This window comes from Sylvia atricapilla, chromosome 2 (genome assembly GCF_009819655.1).
Source record: "Sylvia atricapilla isolate bSylAtr1 chromosome 2, bSylAtr1.pri, whole genome shotgun sequence".
NCBI classification, from domain to species: Eukaryota; Metazoa; Chordata; class Aves; order Passeriformes; family Sylviidae; genus Sylvia; species Sylvia atricapilla.
The window spans coordinates 13,682,932-13,703,184 of NC_089141.1; the positions used below are offsets into that span (position 1 = coordinate 13,682,932).

The following is a 20,253-nucleotide window of genomic DNA, read 5'->3' on the forward strand; positions in this document are numbered from 1 at the left end:
TAATTCCCGGCATTCTTCCCCCACTCCTGACGAACCAACACTTCAGCCAAGGGCCACCTGAGGTGCAACAATCAAGTTTCATCGCAAGATCTACAGGTGGAACAGCTGGGGCTCTGCAGACCTTTTATTACTTTTCTGATGAAGCAACATGCATCCAGCAAAACTTCATTTTTGTTTGTTTTATTCCAAAAAAGCACTTCATTACAAATAGTTTTAAAATATCATACAGAGCTGTTCAGTTTCTTGGAGTGCTGCCTCTCCATTGGCTAAAACCAGAAAACCCTTTCCACTCTGGCACAGTTTTCCTGGGAAACCAGGTTCTTTTAATGCTCCATTCTGTTTCCTTTGCTGGGAGAGATAATCCCAGCAGTGGTCCCAAAACCAACACAATGCCCCAGCACCCAGCGCTTGATCAGTAGGGCCAGCTGCTGTGTCCCTGTATCAGGGCTGCAAGGCCTCTCTGAGGGCACGCATGCACTTAAACATTATTGTTCCATGCAATTTCCTTCTTCCCTGATCCACAGACTGCAGATGGGCCTGAGAGCTGTTGCTATCATCCTCTTCCATTAAATGTGCTGCTCTCTCAGCCTGGAGGCTGCTTTACCATCAAGGGTGCTCCCCTAGGAGGTTCCTGTGTCCTTCCTGCCACCCCACACTCTCCTGTCTGCCTGCCAGAGAAGATGCTGCTCCCTCCCAGCTTCTCAGCTTAAGGGGCACAGAGCATTTCAGAAATTGCAGTCCTGGGCTGTGAGGCTGTGGTGGGCATAAACACAGCAAAAAGAAGCAGCCTGTGACTGAACTCAAAATGAGTACTGTGAGCACTAGAAGGTACTGTGTGACTGAAGACATTCCCTCAACCAGGCTGAAGGAGATGAGGAAAGAGGTGGCACAGCTGTGGGGAAGAAAAGCAAGTACTGAAGTGAACAGATGTAGTACCAATCCCAAAAATAAAACCCACAAAACCCCAAACCAAAAAAAAAAAAAAAAATCCCCAGAATAGTCCTAGAAAGATTACAGAAGGGGAGAGCAGACTCTGCACTTTTGGAAAAAAGAAGTGCTAAATCTCCCTCTGTGAATACTTCCTCTGGGTTCCTAAGTGTCCCAGGATGTCTGGCCAGGCAGCTGGTGAGAGATAATTAACAGGGGCTCATTTGTGCAGGGCTGTGCAGGCACCCAGCTCATCTGTTGGAGGATGAACCATCTCTGTCTCAGTTGCCAAGCACATCACTGATGATGGCCACATCACCACCACCTGCTGCTCTCCTGTGAGGTAGGAAGAGTAACTCTGCAAGGATCAGCAATCCTTTCAAGGGCATGTCAAAACTTTACATCAATCTATAAAACCCAACATAAACATAATCTAAGCTATCCAGAAATATTGCCCCCAAATCCTAGTACCTCCTGTCAGAGAACACCTAATACCCCAAGTTCTATCACCCAGCTGAGAAAACATTTGCCAAACAAAGGGGCAAGTATTTGCCAGCTGAGTGCAGTTCATAGTCTGTCCCCCTTGCCATGACTTTTGGTAAAAAGAGTCCAGTAAGATTTCTCATTGGCTGAATGAATGGGATTTAGGATCATTCTGAGACAGGTAGTTACTAAGTCCTAAGTGCTAGCACTCCTCCTCTAGGTATGACTGACCACCCCATTAAATAGCCATAATCCTACATGCTGCCTAACATTCTGCTGGTGGCAATATAACCAGGTCCCACTGCCTGGAAGAATGTCCAAGCCAGCCTGTTGCTGTTCTCTGTAGTTCTAGTGTGAAAGGTAAGCCTGAGAGAGCAAGAAATAAGTTAATACTGATCTTCAGATTTCCACAGTGATCAGTTTGAGCCAAAGAGAAAAACAGAAAAGTCTACAGTTCTGTTTTCAGTTGTCCAGAAGTGATCTCGCTGTAGCTCTTCCTCCTTTTCACTTTGTAAGTCAAGGTTTGGGAATATTCAGACAACAGATGCTCCCAGTAGCAGGAGATGTCCTCCATGTCCAAGTGCTCAGTGATGAACTGACGTCCCCTAGAGACACAAAAGGCACAGTCAGGACTGTTTTCCAGTTCCTACAAGAGTCATTAGTTTTGGTTTGGATGTATATCAACATTCACTCTTCCTTATTTCAAATGAGAAACAACACACACTGCCCTGTCCATTTTAATTTTGTAACTTCCATTCATGCTCACAGCTCTGACAGTTGCAGTGCTTTTGCTATCCTCAAGACACTATTTGCTATCTGGGATAATAAATACCAGATTTCACTTATCACATACAGCTAGAGCAGCACTGATGCATGCTGCTTCAGACCAGCCTGGGTAGATAATGTCTGCAGTGCAGACACAGCTCCCAGGAGCCAGCTCGTCCTGAGACGAAAGCTCCCAACCTCTGCCAGCTTTCCATGGGGTTCCTGACATGGGTCACATGTGAACCAAAGAACTGAGCACAGCATCCTGTTCTCTGCTTCCCTCTGCTTGTTATGAGTGCCCCAGCCCTCTTGCTGTTATTGCACCCTACTGCACCCTACTAATACTTGGTTTTCTTTGATGGGCAACCCCTTCAAAAGCAGCGTAAAAATGTTTTGGAAGAAGACTGCCTAACAGCCAGGAAGGACACACTGTTTATTGCCTAATAGCCAGGAAGGACACACTGCTTACCTCTCTGAAATTTCTTGTGCTATGGCATCATTTTCCTTTACAAATTGCAAGAGCTCCCTAAAATGAAGACACACATAAAAAAAGCTGTGAAACAATTGGCTCAGTGGAGAACATCATCCCTTAGCTAAGTTGTTGGGGAGGGTGAGGTTAAGAGTCTGCAAGTGAGTGAAGGTGCTGCTCACCTCAGAAGAAACTTGTCTTCTTGATTGTTTCACATCAATTGTGAACAACATCCTGAAATCTGGGAGCTAACACATTTTTGGCCCACTGATAAGTTCTTCTTCCCCTTTATCTCTGCTGCCCACTTGCAAATGTAAGTGTCTAGTGCCTGCTGATTTCAGTGAGAAAGACTTACCCCAGTGAAACTGTACTCCCCAAAAAATATCAGCAAAGGATTCTTTGGGGGCAGTGATGAAAAGACCATGACCTCCAAGAGTCTTTGCCCGATGTCTCCATGGAGTGGAGGCACTTCATGGCCCAACACAAACCATCCCACCTTCCCAAAGGCTTCCCCAAAGTAGGGAATGCTCCATGGAGTGGCCTCAGGCCTCACACCTGACATCAGAGAGGTCTGACTGCACGGGGATGTAGTGGACCCAAGGCTTCAGCTGGGGGTAGAAGAACTCCAGCCACTCTTCTCCCACGTGAAAGACGAGTGAGCCACAGAGGAAAAGGTGTTTCAAGCGGAAACTGGCTGCCACTCCCCGGAAATTAAACAGGTACCTTTAAAACGATGAGCAGAGGGACCTGATTACACATTTGGTGGAAGGAAATGCACTAAACTGTGCTGGTCTGCAAGTAGCAGTGAATCTTCACTGACAGGCAGCAGCTGAGCAGCACACCAGTCACTACAACAGAGGAAAGGCATTTATTTGAAGCTGCTCAAAGGAAAGGTGAGCTAAAATTAATGTGTGCTGGGTGAGTTTCTGCTGTCTGTCAAAACTCAGTGAGAAATTCAAGATGTGAGGCTTTACCTCTGACAAAGGCACCTCCTGTGACAAACCAACAAGGCCTCGTGGACAATTGCCAATAAGGCATGGAATGTCACAACATGGATTCCATGACCCTATGGGGTCACCCAGAGGCTTTGTCAACCCCAAGGAAAGCTTTCCCAATTCTCTCTTGCCTTGCAGCGAAGCTTTTCTGTTCATCGTTGTGCTTTGCCACATCTATCTCAAGTTATTTTTTCCTCTGGGATTCTGCTTTAATCTGAATGTAATTGTTTCATATTAACTTGGGAATGCAACTCTAAGAGGTTAAATGGGCCAGCACACAACAGATGGACTTTGCAGATAACAAAGAATCCACAATTTTGTTTTCAGTATTTTTTGCCAAGTTAGTAAAGTGGATTTGACTGTGGCAAGGGGGTATTTCTTTTAGCAAACTGTATCTCATAGGGATGTTTGTTTAATTACTTGTTTTCTTTATCAAACCCACATTTCTCCTATTATATGGAAAGCCCTTTTTCCTACGGGTAAACCTCCCCAGAACATATAACTGATCTTTGAAGTCAAACATTTTGGGCTGGAGGAAGAGAGTTCTTCCTTTAACTAAGCTATTTTGGGTGAGATGGAGCTTATATATTATATATATTTTGGGCAAGATGGGAATTACAGCTAAATTTAGTTCAGCAGTAAATATCAAGGAGTAAATCTGAAATTACTTTGCCTCCTTTCTATTACCTAAAATCTAAAGGCAGGGACAAGGAGCTCACTGTATTAGGAACTCAACAAATACGTGTAGAGATGTAACAAGAATGATGGTCTGGAAGCAAGGAAATGCCTCTGTCCCGTTCCAGGCACAGCTCCCACCATCCATGACCTCAGCCAAGCCAGCCTGCTGTAACACCTACACTGAAGGCAGCAAACAGAAGTTCATGTTGACCCTACCACCCTGGGCTACAACAAAAGTGTGTGAGAAGGTCTCAGCCCAAACCATATGATGGGCTGGGGAGCATCAGAGCTGGGCAGTGTATGCGTAACAGAAGGGAGAAATCTGGGCTACAGTCTAGTGAAATACAAAGTGAGACAAGTCAATCACATTTGCACAAAAACACAGATTCAGCCAAATGACTGAGCTCTTATATCAGCAGATTCTGGCTGGCAGAATCACAACTAGCAGAAGAAAAAGCAAAACATCAAACAAGTGCATACATACTAAGAGTTTATATTGTACATAGAAACCCGTGAGAGTATTACAGCAAAAATCCCTCACTAAAGTAGTTCAAGAATAAAAAACTTTGTAAATCAAAACCACATTCTCCCAAACAACATAAAAAGTATGAATTAATACTAGGTTTGTTAATCATATTTCAGGTTCTCTCTTCTACTGCATACACCTAGTGGCAGCACTTGTCATGCTTAGCTCCCAAATTCTCACCTGTATTATATCTGCTCACAAGCTTTCATATCTACATGAAACTGGTCATTGAATTAGACCTTAAAATAAAATGTGACCCTACACCACGCATGGAAAGACTAACCCACAGCCTTTGAACAGCTTTACTAATCAAAACTCTTACTTGTATTTGCAGTGATCAACCAGTGGAATTTCCTTTGCAGGAGGCTTTCCTAAGGTGTCCTTAAAATAAAGAGAATTAAAAAAAAACACAACCAAAAAAAAAAAAAAAAAAAACCCCCCAAAAAAAAACCAAAACAACAAAAACCCCAGTAAGCTTCAAATGGTGATTTAATTTGTTTTCCCAGTTAGAAACAAAGGTGATGTGTGAAAACCTTCCATTCCCACTTCTGAGAAAACCTTCTCTGGTGGGCTGTTAGAAGGATTATAAAGAATTCCTGGCCCTTCAAACATGAAAAAAAGCTCAGTAAATTACACACTGCCTGTAAGGGAATGCCAGCACAAACACATTAAATGATAATGTTTTGTTGGCAGCTACAGAGTGGAAAACAGCTTGGGACAATGGACTGTGTGAAGCCAAGTGTAACTGGATTAGCCAAGACTGTCTGGAGAGAGCTGGACTGCAGACTAAGTAAGAAACTAAAAAGTTATCAGCAACAGTTTATCAGCAAGTTATCCACAATAGGATCAAGAAATGGAGAAAACAGAAAAGGGTTTGAAGACTGACAACACCAGAGAGGCAGCTCAGAGACAGAAGGGGAAGGGTTGGCCAATTTTTTTGTTGTGGGAGAGGAGGAGATTGGCAGAGATTCATTTTCTTATGTGTTCTCCTTTCCTTGCACAACAAGCATAGAAGGAAGAGAAGTGTTTGGCCTGCCAGGCTCCAGAGACTCCTTCCTTTCATCTGCCAGAGAGGTGCGGCCATCAAGGGAACTGCAAGCCTCCCCCACTCCAAAGGATCACCCACAACTCTCCAACAGGATGTTTCTCTCTCATCAAAGCCATCTTGCAGTGCCACCCTTTCTGGCCTTCACACTCAGAAGACAGACAAACACCCACACACCTTTTCAGATTTCCAAGCCTGGTTTTTAGTGTACTCAGCGTCAACAAGCTCTGGGTTTTCTCGGGACAGCAGGATGAGGGGATCTCTCTCAGGGCTTGTTCTGAAAAAGAAATGCTGTCACTAGCTGCCAATCCTCATGACTCAACAAAGCTAACAGACTGCAGGACTCAAGACTGCCTCTTTCTGAGCCTGACCTCCCTGTATGTCCCAAAACATTATAAGTGGGTGCCACAGTGTATTTCTGTCCAAGGGTATATTGACAGAAGATAATGAGTTATGAGTACCAAAATTATTTGACTGACTATATATTTAATAGTATTATTTAAACAATTCACAGGACAAATCCTGCTTCCTTTATCCTGATGGGTGCCAAATGCTTCAACTCCCACCTTAGTCAGAGTTAGGAGATGCTCAGCATCTTCAGCAGTGATCCCTCTGACAGGGGTTTAAAACAGTGCTGATAAACAAGGTTATGACATCCCTGAGACACATTCCTCAGCACCTCCTGAGCCTACCTGGTAAGCCATCAAATCCTTCCCTGTTGGGGAAGGGGAAGAAACAAAGTATGGGGTTTTAACATTGTTTGAAACTGTCACTGGAGAGAGGCCAAAAATAATCTTATCTCCACCACTCAGGTAACTTAAGGCCAGAATACTTTTCATTCAGTGTGGAGCACTTGCACAGAAAATAAAGCATTCACATTGGCAGGAAGCATGAACAGCAATATTAAATCTTTAAATTTGTATCAAGCACCTGCAGTTCCCTTCACAGAACAAAACAAGCGGGTTCCTGAGGTGACAGTTTTAGTCATTAAGAAATAATGTGGCAAATCCATCACGACTTCTGTTTCCAATATTAGGTGATTATAATAAACCAGCTGCAAATGGCAGTTCTTGTGGAGAATAACTAATAGTGCAATGCTGTACAACATGTCTCACTTTCCTTACTTCTGCAATACACACTCTGAGTTACACTTAATTAGGGATTAGGTCTTGGAGACATGGAAAATTCTACATACAGAGAGCTGTCACAGCCTCTCTTGGTAGAATCTACCGCTGCAGGAAAAAATGCTCACCTGGATCCTCGGAAATATCCCTTTGAGATTTTTTTCTTCCATGGCCATTTTTCTGCAGATCTGAAAATATTTTTTAAACATGGCAATAAATTATTTAATATAATCATGAAACAACACTCTCATCAGCTTTCATAGCATGATGTCTTTTTCTATTCTTCATTTTTGATGGAAATCACTTTCTTCATTATAGCATAAAAAAATCTCTCAGCCAGGTCCAGTGAAACAGGTTTTCCTGTAAATATTGTGTTTAAGACAATATAGGCTACTTTCCAGAACACCTTTCAGGCAAAAAAGTGTATTACGCACAGCCCCCCACCAAATCTTGAAGGGTGTTAAAAGTCTACCTAAGATTTGAATCCACTTTTTCTACTGTGGCTTTATTTTGCTGTACTTTACTGAATATGGATAGTGAAAAACGACTAGAGAGTTTCTAATCAGTCATTTCCCACTACAAAACAAAACTACTAATGAAGAAACAAAAAACCCACCTAGTGTTTTGCACTTAAAACACAGGAGTTCATTGTTTTTCCTAATCACTTTCATTTTAAACCTAATCAAGTCCTTCAAAATAGCTGTTCACCTGGGGTTTTTTTTCTGCCAGTGCAGTCACCTGTCTCACCACCTCTCAGGGGAACTCTGCCACACTTTTCTACTGCACCTGGTGGAACATGCAGGTCCTGACCCCCAAGCTGATCTACCTGTGCAGGTCAAGCTTTGCATCTCCTTATAACCCAGTGGCAAACTGAAAACACAAGGATGAGTAAATGCTTTGACCTCCATTACACTACAACACATTAGGCTTTAGCTATGAATAACCATGTGGACTTTCAGATTTTAAAAAGCAATAGACTCAACCTTGCATTGGGATCTCAAATCAATTACATAGAAGTGGTTTTTGCTATTTTGTTTTTGTGTTCACTCACTGTTGCACACTTGGTTTGTGACTCTCCATGGAAAGCAGCCCCTTACTCTGCAAATAAGTCAAAAGATCCTGCCAGAAGGAAGACTCTTAGCCAAAAACATCTTCTGTTTAGCCCAGTAGTGACTCTTGACACTTAGGAATGATTCCAGGTTTTTCTATTGCACAATGACACTCAAGTAAAAGCAGATCTAAAGAAGGCTTTCCTTTAGCCTTCCAGAAGCTTATACAAACATCCTGGATCATCCCTGCAGTGAAAAAAACCATAGCTCCTAGAGAAGTAGTTGAAAAGAAAGAAAAATATTTCTGTATATCAGGGGAGATTTCTGCAGGGAAAAGATAACTGCTACTTTATTGACAAACCTGCTCTCCCCAAACCTGATAGTAATCTGGCCCTGACAGCATGAAGGATGTGCACAGTTTGTCCTCTGCATTCCTTACTAAGGGGTTGCAAACAGAGGAGCTAATTATAACTTCCAGTGACATCATCCAAGGTTTCCATGGCGAGTTCCTACAGCAGTTAGGCTGTAGGGAGTTAATGTGAGGCAGCAGGACAGATCACAGGCCAGCAGACCTATAGTCTTAGACATCAACACAGGCCCCGTGCTGGCCAGTGCAAGATGGACTTTTGTCTTCCATGAAACCTCCCCCCACACATAACCATTTCCAAAACATACCTTCTGAGGTCCTCTCTCATGAGGTCCCAGCGCCCCAAACCTGTTGGGTAAATTGGCCAAACAGCTGGTCCTCCTTCCCAAAATGTCCAGGCAGGATACATTATATCATTGTATTCAGATGTCTGGAGAAAAAGGAGAGTAATGGCAGAATGAGAGCAATAACTACTTTGGTTTACTGACTGAGCCCACCAGTAAGAAATGTTCCTTCTGGGAGCTCTGTTGGCTTTCTCCATTTTGTGTCCAAAAGACACCACAAGAGCTTTTGCAGTCACCATTTGCTGGGCTTAACAGAATCACAGAATTATTAGGGCTGGAAGGGACCTCTGGAGATCATCCAGTCCACCCCCTCTGCCATGACAGGTTACACAGAAACATGTCCAGGTGGGTTTGGAATGTCTCCAGAGAGTGAGACTCCATAGGCTCCCTGGGCAGGGCTCATATGAAGACAGCTCAGTACTGAAATGCTTCAGTGATTTCTAAAAGGCCTTGTCTGGCTGTGTGATGACACAGGACTTTCATGTAGAAAATAGCAAAAGAGATCCATGATGCAGTTGATTAGTAAGTAGCAAAAGACCTGAGCTCAACTCACCTTTCTAAAGGCTTGTGCCTATGTGTAGCTACAAATCTTTTCTTCTGATGATAAGTCAAGAGGCATTACTACCTCCTCAGAGATAGAGGCACTTACAGACACTTTGACATTAAGGCCTCCAACACTTCAGTTCATTCCAGACTTCCTAGAGATCACTCAACAATTCACTGTAACAAATATCCAGGTCATGTAAGAATTCCAGCTCCTCACTCCTGTTTGACTGCTTAAATCCCCATATATTTAATTGGAGGAAAGACCAGCACTTAAGATTAAACCTTTCCATGAAACCAGACTGTAGGCAACTTCCTTGCATTAGCTGTAAACTTTTTACACAGTTATCCATCTGTTACCTGGAGATCCTGGTGAGCCCAAAGCCACCAAGGCAGTTAGGAGGTTAGTACACATGACTTAGAAACAGGAGTTGAGGAATGGGTTTGTCTGAGCACAAGAAGAGGCTTGGGGAAATGTAAATGCCATCTCCTACTGCCTAATGGGAGAGTTCAGGAGGAGGCACTCTTTTCTGAAGTGCAGAGCCAGAATGAGTGGCAGCAGGCTTTGATTACAAGAGGAGAAATTCCAGTTAGATAGTGGGAAATATGTTTTCATTCTGACAACACATCAAACTCTGTCTGTGGATGCCTTGTTCCCAGGGATGCTCAGATCCGAGCAGGATGCAGCCCAGAGCTGTTCCTACTCTGAGCCAAGGTGCTGGACTGGGTGACCTTCTGAGGTCCCTTCCAACTTAAATGAGTGTGTGCTTCTCTATCTTCCCAGTCCTGCTACAACCAGGCACTGGTAACAGACCACAACAGCTCTGTGATCAACTTTCTGAGATGCAGAACAGCACAATACTTCAATCCCTTATACTTTCAACTTTAGAAATCACATGGGACCAGCACCCTGAAGTCTTCTTAACTGGCTGCTGAAATGTGAGCTGTGTCTAGGTCACTGGGTTTCAATTAAGATACGGTTGAGGTTACAGTTCAGATACTGGACAACAGTGAGCTCAGAGCTCAGTTTCCTGCAGGGTCTTGCAGGGCATGGGTTCTGCTGGCTAGAGTTAAGGTTGTTCAGTGGTCAAAGGGCAAAGCCAAGACAGCTTGGCTTTACTGCTGCATCCAGCAGCGAACATGGTTATTGTCCGTACTGAAAATCCAGAGAGAATTTTAGGATTGCTGAGGAGTAGGCAATAGTTGTGGAGAATATGGTTCAAAATGCATGAGCTGAAGCCTTAGGTCCAGAGTAAGATGCTGCAAGTAAACAGAAACAGAGCTGGGTTTGAACTAGCAAGACCAAATAGTTCATTTTGCTTCTCCCTGCACCTTACTGTCTGCTGGACTTCAGCCAAGAATAGGATTTGTTGTGAAACTGCAGGAGTTGGGCATACAGGGCATACACTAAGGCAAAGCAAGATTAGCCAAAGCTTGAGGTGTAAGAACATTTTGTTGGAAAGGATGAGATACTATGCTACAGTCAGATTTAACAGTGGAGGAGGTAGGAAAACATGCAGGAGGGTTTTTGAGTCTGGGAACAGAGAAGAGTGATTGTCTCCATGCCCATGTGCACCTCTGCATATGTGTGCACATTTGCAGGTGGAAAAGGGAATCCAAGAGAAAAGGGTTCACAGAAGATGATAAGATTATAGAAATATCCATCTGTGGTACCACAAAAAAAAACCACACTAAAATATTCACAATAAATGAGATTAAATGTATGACAATTGACATGATCAAAAATCCTTAATATTGCTGATAGACTATGGCTACAATTTTAACAGAGGTATTGCAGCAAATGGGAGGAATACTGGCACATATGCCACCCAGCTGTGTATCATTCCATTGCAGCACAGGTACTCTTTTTGACCTGGAAGAGAAGCTAATGAGGGGAAAAGCTGATCTATCAAATTGATCTCCAAGTCTGTCTGCCAGAAAACTGGAAGCAAAAGGAAACAAAGGGCAAGAAGGAGCAAGCAATTTTGATGCACAATAAACCTGCAAAGAACCATCCTCAAAAATATGTTCCCAAAAGAAAGAAGGACGTGCATGTCTTGGAAATGCTCAGCTTTTCAGGGTGTGTGTACCTTGCTGAAGGAGAAGACTGGGATAATGGGTTTCATCCACTTGGGAACCTGGGGGTAGTCTCGCACATTGATCGCCATTTCCATGTCAGGGAGGCGGTGGATGATCCCCAGAATGAAGTGCTCAACTCCACTGCATCTGTGGAGAAATGACACATGGCAAAAGGTCTATAAGGAGGCAGACTCCTGCAGTCTCTTGCAGGCCTTGCTCTGCACAGAGGCAGAAGAGATGGTGAGCCTAAGCCATACCATGATGCATACTGGGAACTGCCTACAGCAGCCTCCAAGTCCCACTGCAGTATGGACACCAAGGAGGCAACATATCCTACTAATCTGGCCTGATGTGAGCTTTTTCTGGGATTCCACAACCTACCAACCCTTTGTACACTGAAGTGCAACAGTGGCACTTCGCTGTTGATGCATGTAAGCCTAATAGTTTATTTTCTGGGCTCCTGTTCTGATGATGAATTCGGACCTCTGAAATACTACTGTGCTCAATAACTTCCTGCTTAGCAGTGTTGGAAGTACTCTTCTGTCCCAGCTAAGGAGAGCAGATCCTCTGCACAGCTCTTACCTTGCAGGGAACATGCATTCTTGCTCACGATACAGTTTGTTTTTAATTATTTGGTAGTGGGTCCCCAGCTTCCGGCTCACCACGTCTGACATCATCTCCTTGGAAATGCCACCTCGAAAAGGAGCCAGGTCCTGCTTCCAGACACTGGAACAAAACCATCAACCATTAGTAGGTACCACAGGAAGGATACTGTGCATGAAATTTCTGCAGTGTCCAGAACAGGCTTCTAGCTAAAAGAAGCTCCACGTAGCTTCTAGGAGCTCTGGTGTGAGAATTTAAGTCACTTGGAAGTTCCTCAGAGACTTATAGGTCCAAGCGTCACACTTCTACCTATGTGCTGTTTGCCTGAACACAAAACCCAGCACAGGACAACTCTAGTCACTCTCTCACAAAAGTACCTGACATACCCTGGCATGCTTTGGGTAAAACCCTTCAGCTCACTTCAGCCTTGTGCTCTGGCTCTCCATAAGTGATGGAGCACACCAAGACCAAATTCCTCACAAAATGTCATGCTATGTAGACATTAAAAATGTAGGTAACAGTCTTGTAGCATGAAATACCATCACCCAGGAACACTGGGTGAGTGAAAGCTGGCTCAGGAGGACAGGCCCATGCAGCACATGTCCTGTGACTTCTGCACATCATCAGTGAGCTCCAGGAACACAGTATGGAGGCATAAACCTAATGAATATAGAAGAAAGCTGCAACTTACATAAATTTAGTCTAGAGGTCCTGGGATGTCCCTGATTGGACCATATAATAAACACTGTCAGATCATAACAGCCAAGGAAACATTCTTTGCTTTTAGGTAGACATTGCATCAATGTTTCAGTTTAAGAAAACACTGTCAGGGCGATCCCACTGTGTGGGTGGTCAAACACTGGTACAGGTTGCCCAGAGTGGCTGCGGAGTTTCTTTGACATATTAATCCTGAGATATTCAAAACCTGACTGGTCACAGTCCTGACAACCCTACTTGAGCAAGAGGGGTTGAACTTGATCTCAAGAGGTCCCCTCCAACCTCCAGAGTTCTGCTATTTCCTAATCAGGTAGAGAGCAGTAAAACTATGTCAGGAATTGTCATTGTGCAGATAGTCTGACCATAACAGCATGAGCAGTCTGGCAGGGATGCCAATGGGATGAGCCTGAGAACAGGAAGAGAGTTGCAGTACCATGGCACATCCACAGCCACCCTCACTTCATGGTACTATTGACTATCATGTTTTGCAGCAAATTTGGAGGTTGCTACCACTTGGGAAGGTGTTTTTCCCAGAGGTGGGCAGGAGCTGGTGGGGTGTATGCTTAAAGATTAGGATATGTCTTTAGGCTGTATCTGGGTTGGAACTTAGGAAAAAGACTGGAAGGCTCAGCTAGAAGAGAATTTCCCTCATCAATATTTCAAGAGCAATGAAGATCAAAAACTCCAGAGTGTACAAACAGTTGCTCAGTATGACTCATCTGATTTTAAAAGCCAATACAGCACTCAAACCCCAAAATGAATGAGCACATCTGATACTTTTAAATAAGAGGCTTGAAGTTGGGCATCTGTGTTTCTGCATCTGAAATCCTCATCCTAAAGACATCTGAAATTCCTTTTTCTCCTTTAAATAAAAATGCTGCTTAAAGGTATCAAAGCCCCCCTAGTTCTACTGAATGAGAAGGCAGAAGTGGGTTGTTAAGAGAAATGTCACCAGCTATGTGTATGATTTATTGTGTGGTCATATATGAAATGCCAATATACTGTATCTGTTCAGTTGCAGAGGATAACAAGGTGTGGGACCAGCGCCGGTCCCATAGCTGCAGATGTGACACACCTTTGGGCCAAAATATTCCCTAGCTAATCCCCAATCCACGAGTGCTGCCGAAACTATTCCCTCCTGAGTCCGGAGACCTGCGCACTCGAAAGGAAACCAGTCTCTCACCTTTGGTGGCAGCTGCAATTTTCCTTCACACACGGCTCATAGGCTTCCACAGCTTTCTTAATTTGGCCAGTTATCGTTTTCCACTTGGCATCTAGAACACACGGGAAGGAAAAGCCAAAGGATTCCATTCATCCGCCAGCAGAATAAGCGGCGGCGCGGGGAGGCGGGGAACGGGCAGCGCGTCGGGCGCGCCTTGCAGCCCACGGTCCGCCCTGCGGTGCTGTGGGAGCCGCCCGCCCGGCCCCGTTCCCCGGCCCCGTTCCCGGGCCCCGTTCCCCGGCCCCGTTCCGCGGCCCCGTCCCGCCGCTCACCTGCGGCCAGGGCGGGCTCCAGGCGGCACAGCGCGGCCGCCATGGCCCACAGCACCAGCGCCGCCCGCCCCGCGGCCATGGCCGCCCCGCCGCCCGGCCCAAGATGGCGGCGGCGCCCGCCCCGCGCGGCCATGGGAGCTGTAGTTCCCGCCCCAGGGCTGAGGGGGCGGGCGGACATTGCTCTGTCGCGACAGTGTCGCGGAGGGTTACGATGGATGGGACCGTGCTCCACGAGCAGCCGCTGCCCGGAGGAGATCCGCGTGTGCAGCTGGGATAGAATCCGCCTCGCTCCGCCCTCAGGAATCCCGCCAGCCGCACACAGGGCTGGGCGCCCGCCTGCTGGCCCTCGCTGCCTTCGGCCGGTTTGGGGGAGAACTTCCCTGGACGCCTGGATCCATCAAGCATTGGGTCCAGCCAGTCACAGGCTCTTTTTCCTGCCCCGACCACTCGCTGTTGCCGAGGCCTGATTCAATTTGGACATCTAGGATAAAGTCACGAATCTCGTCGTTACTGTATCAAGGTTCAGGCTGATTTGTATAAATTTCTTTCCAGCTTCAGGGCTGTGGACTGCAAGGAATCATAGAATCATCGAATGGTTTAGGTTGAAAGGGACTTCAAATATTATTTAGTTCCAACCCCCTGCCATGAGCTGGCACGTTTTTCACTAGACCAGGTTGCTCAGAGCTCCATCCAACCCAGCCATGAACACTTCCAGATATGGGACATCCTCAACTTCAGACAACCTATTCCAGTGCCTCACCACCCTGACAGTAAAGGATTTTTACCCAACATGTAATCTAAACCCATGCTCTTTTGGTTTTAATCCATTCTCCCTTGTCCTGCCACTACATGCTCTCGTAAAAAGTCCCTCTCCATCTTCAGCTACTATAAGGCTGCAAATAGGTCACACCTAAGCTATCTTTTCTCCAGGCTGAACAAACCAAATTCTCTCAGCCTTTCCTTATAGGAGAGCTCCTCCATCCCCATAGTCATCTTGGTGGCCCTGCTTTGGACTCATTCCAACAAGTTGATGTCCTTCAAGGATTGGATGGTCTTTAAAGATCCCTTTCAACTCAAGCTATTCTATGGCTCTATGCAAGAAGAGAGCTGAAAATTGGTGGTTGAGCACCATCAACATAATGTGTAGGACTTTCACTTTGCAAAATGGTTTGTAAGAATACAGTATTCAAGGCTACCCTCCATTTAGTGTTTGGTGTTTGAGTTTGGGTCAGCTCATGTTTGGCCATCCTTCGGGAGACAGGCTTATCAACTGGGTGCTAGATGCAATACTCATGTTGATAAGCACCTAAATGAATGTAGGTCAGAGGGATGGGGATTAGCAGATACCATCCAAACATGAATCCAGACCAGCCAATCAATGTTTCTTCCTGGAGCTAAATGTGGGAAGGTCTGTCCCATCTTCACAGGGTCTGTATATTCAAATGGGAGTGCTAAACATTCATTATTTCTAATTTGGTGGCTTTGGATTTCAGGAAGAGGAGATATGGTTGCTCATTAATAGGAAGGAGCCACATTTACACTAAGTTTCTATAGAGTGAACTCTGATTAGCCGCAACAGCCTCCAACTCCGCTAGCCATGAAGGCCTCTTTTGTGTGAAGCTGGATTGGTACTGTAGATATTTGTAGATTTGGGTGGAGAAATTGTTACCAGAAAACAGACCAAAGAGGAAAAGCATGTGCTGACAAGGAGCGTGAAGGTTTCCCAAGGACTGCTAAATTCCAGAGACCAGTAGTTCTACTGAATTTGCAAGAGCTGATAAAATCCAGGCACTGAGTCTGCTCACTGTGGGCAAGGCCACAAGGGAATATTGGGATAAATCCCTGGCTGTGTGACTGGAGGGCAGCAGCTGCTACAGGCAAAGTCTGCGGGATTGTGAGTGCACCCATTGAAATAAGTCACTTTGAGGGACTTTCTGAACACCTGCTTGGAAGGTGCTAGTGCCAGCACAGCCCTCTAACCAGGTTTGTCCCTATGAGGGAATAAGTGAATCTTTGTGTATTATCTGCTATTAATAGTAATAACAGCTTCTTACAGTGAAAGCCTTGAGTATTTCTGGCTGTCTCATCCTAAATTCTTGTTGCATGGCCACACATTTTTTAAGCAAATCAAGAAAATTAATCCTTTCTTTTCACCTTCTCCTCAAAATCCTCTGTCTTCCTTTTGATTTCTGCATAGAGGTCTGCTTTCTTTCTTTTCTTCTACAGTCCTTCGTAGAGCTGCAGTAGTCACAGATCCAACTAGAGGCTGGTCTGAAGGCTGTTCCCCCAAAAGGTGTGAACCTTAGTAAGGTAAAAACAAAAAAATTGTCAGCACTCTTAACTATCTATATTGGCCTCCACTGGCAGCTTCTCAGTCTTAGCCATGTCTCTATCGCTAATCCTCCCATTAGTTCTAGCAAAGTTTTCTGTCTTCCCCCTCAAGTTCCAGACCAGATTTTCCTGCTTCTTTCCTGGCTGACTGAATAGAGACATCAGTGTGCTCTTCCAACACCATTTCTGTTTGTTTCTCACAGCTCTCTGCTAGTCTCCTACACAGCCAGTAGAGCTGTAGTAGTTCACTGTGTAGCAAAGGTTATTTCGGGTATTTTCTCTGAAGCAAATAGTAGGAGTGGCAGTCAGCATAAATGTTTAATAGGCCCTGAGAGCTAAGACTTTAAGATGAAGCTCCTTTTGAAGCTACGTTTACAGCCTCTGCTCTCCCAGGCTTTGTATAATGAAAGCACCCCAGGCCACTGTGGTGTGGTTTTGGCATGTGCTGTAGTTCCCCCCAAGCACCTTGGATGGTTGTAAGCCTCAGAACCCCTTGACTCTCACTTCAAACACAGCCTTTGCCTCACCTTCTCTACCTTCTTAATTTCCTGTAAATCCAGAGCTCTGTGCAGGAGCATCTGGCTCTGATCTTTGATACCCTCCCTCAAACACAGCCCCTCCCTCATTTTTTTTCTCTGCCAAATCAAGCATAAACACCCACAAATTTACTTTCATCCTGTTCCATGTGCCCGGAGTGGAAAATCACTTGGCTGTAAATCTGGTGTCCTTGCTTTACATATTCAACATAGGTTAGAAGAAGGGTGCTCAGGAAAGGGTTTGGTTCTCCAACCTGCTTGTAAGATTGAGTTGAAGAAGAAAACATACTTCCTACATGTTGAGTTTCTCTCAGAAATTTGGTCTGGCTTTTCTTTGCTGCTATCTGCTTGAGCAGGGGTGGCAGTGGGGGCTGTTTTCCATTTATTCATCCTTTGATGCCAAATGGAAGTCCTAGGCTTCCAGAATTCTTCAAATAAAGGGGAATATTTCCTATGGAGAATGGCCATCTCATCAGAGGGAAGAAGGAAGCTGTACAGGCTGCTGAGCCTCAAAATCTGTGATTGACATTACCAAGGCTTCTGGGGATGGGTCCAGTCTTTCTCATAAGAAGCCGCACAGCTACTGGAGGGCCAAGATTGTTTCCTGTTGGTGAGATCCTTGTGGAGCTTCTTTTCCCCTTGGCTCTGAGTAGTGTCTCATAACAGGCAGCCCTGTGGAGGCGTCAGACTGTGGCTGTCAGGATTCAGGGCTGACCACAGCTGCAGTACACAGCTTGGGGATGTTTGGTACTGAATATTCAATTATTTTATGCAAAAGAGGGGAATTATAAAAGTGCCACAGCAACTGGAGCACTGCAGAGAAGTGTAGCACCAGAATAGGACACCCAGTAAGGGTTGGGGTCATGAATGAAGGCTCAGACTAAGACTCTGCAGGGTCTGCACAACCTCGGGGTTGGACTGGGCAAAACAACGCTGGAGACTCCATAGTTCAGTTTTGATAATACCCCATTGGAGTGTGCCAGTGAAGGAAGACAGTAACCCAGCCCTCAACCCAGCCTGAGGATTTGTCAAGGCAAAGGAAACAATGGAGCTTCCAAGAAACAGTGGGAAAGGCCTCTGTAGCTCAAGCCCAAGGTCAAAGTTTAAGTAGTTGTGCATGCTGTGTGAGCAACACAAACCAACTACATCTGGTGCTTGGGAGAAGATGCAAGAACTGCAGTGGTTTCATCCCTTGTATATGCCAGAGGATTCCTCTGCTCATGACAGTGATGACAGTGGCATAAATTTTTTTTTTTTTTCATATTGGCAGCAGAGTGTAGCAGCCCCAAAGAGGAAGAAGGACACCTATTTAGTGGGAACTGAGTATGTAAACACAATACACTGGGCCAAGAACATATCTAAGGCTTTTTATTTGTATCCCTTAAAAACAGTACAGATAAATCCAACTTTCTTGGAGGAGTTAAGAAAACATAGGACTCCTGCACAGAAGTATGAACTGAGTTCTGGTTCCTCCTAAAGACACAGCACTTATCACTGCGAGTGTCATTGCTGCAGCTACTATTTTTCCTGAAGGCCACCATCACTGGAGAATTCCTAGATGTTTGTGACTCCATAGACATTGAGTCATTGGAATTGTTAAATTGTCAAAACATGGAACTGTAATTGTGAGCCTCTTGTGAACTGAAGGACAAAAGTTACCAATACCCCTGCACAAACCAAAAGCTGGAAAAAGCAAAATTTTAGTGGTGGAGCACAGGGGAGATGTTTGGAAAGTAAAAAGCCCTTTGTCTCATCATGAGGATGTATTCAATATTTGTACCCATTTGCTTTTGCATTTGAGTCACAGGACATCACCACAGGCTGAAATTGAGCACATTCCTATAGAAAAAGCCTTGGCATTAGGCCATGGCTGTAAAGACTTTTAAAAATCTGTTTGAGAGGCCATGTTAACTAAAACTGATCATAAATCACTTTTTGCCATTGCCAGTGGGGATCTGGCAAACACCTTCCTGCAAACAGAACGTCTCTTTCTTTAGCTACAGTTGTATAACTTGCAAATTGAATGTGAACCTGAGAAAGATTTAGTAGTTGCAGGCACACTCTCTAGAGCCTTTGACAAGAATTCTGTGGAACAAAGTCCCAGGCTAGATTATGGATATGTCAGTTGGGGAAAACAAAACAGAAAAACCCAGTCTTGTCGGTTTTAAAACGAAATGCAGAATTTTATTGCTGGTGGTTTGCTGAGGACGAGACACTGCAGGATGTAATTAAGGTTCTACTAGAAAATGATTTGCACAGCTTATTCTGTCCCTGTTTCAGTTTAAAACGATTTAGATACCACTTCTCTGAGGCATGAAGAAAACTGATCCTTGAAGTGTTGCAGGAAAATAAAGACACAGAAAGCCATTTAGAGCCTGAAGGCAGCGTGAGACATCTCTGCCTCCCTCAATAGTCAGAAATACAAGTGATGTGAAATGGAGGAGTGTGTGCTGGTGGAAAACACTCACCCTCTGGAAGGAAGTTAGGGAAGCAGGCTGGCATCAGCTTGATGCGGGAATCCTGAGCAGCCATTTTCATATTGCAGGGTTGTCTCTGAGGGTAGACACTACAGCTTTGTAAGGGAGCAGGTTGCTTGTATCTGTTAACAGTGGATTTCATATTCATAACATGTCTGTCAATGGACTGCAGGTCAGTGCAACCTTATGTGTATCCCAGCTAATCCCTGGTGCCTAAACTTAGCACAACAGTGGAAAGCAATGCCAAAACTCCGCCAGGAAGGGGGCAGTGTCAATCTGTTGCACTCCTGGCACTACTCAGTAGCAGTGGATTGTCACATCTGTGCTAGCAGAAACTGATATCGTAGTGAGGGTGGGTTTGTTGAGATAAGCAAATGGGGAAAGTGGAACAAAAACATGGTGTGATTTTGTAGCCTGGGATTGGCAGCGTTTCATAAATGACAGAGATGCACAGTCACAGAGAGACTCAACAACTGAAGATGGGGTATGCTTCTGTGGAGACCTCGTGATTATGTGAAGGGGGTTGTTGTAGGCAGTGCATGCTGTGGAGAAATAGATTGTTTCCCAAATTCCACAGGCCAGTGGGAGAGTGTAAATTGCTGCCTTCCACGCTGGTGGTGGTGGCTTAGGGTGGTTGTAAGCTAGAAAAGTAAGCAGCTTTTTACTGGGCTTTTTGCTATCCATGAGATGGGTTATCCAGA

General features: G+C 44.9%; 1 protein-coding gene across 1 annotated transcript; it reads right to left on the bottom strand.

Annotated features, from left to right (window-relative positions):
- Positions 1–164: 164 nt before the first annotated feature.
- Positions 165–14,341, bottom strand: POGLUT1 (protein O-glucosyltransferase 1). Its single transcript, XM_066340879.1, has 11 exons — positions 14,209–14,341; positions 13,898–13,988; positions 11,977–12,120; positions 11,406–11,541; positions 8,737–8,858; positions 7,141–7,200; positions 6,066–6,165; positions 5,166–5,224; positions 3,200–3,367; positions 2,645–2,701; positions 165–2,015 (listed from the first exon to the last, which is right to left on the bottom strand). The coding sequence occupies exons 1-11, from the start codon at positions 14,339–14,341 to the stop codon at positions 1,859–1,861; spliced, it is 1,227 nt and encodes a 408-aa protein (XP_066196976.1). The 3' UTR covers positions 165–1,858.
- Between the last annotated feature and the right edge of the window lie 5,912 nt (positions 14,342–20,253).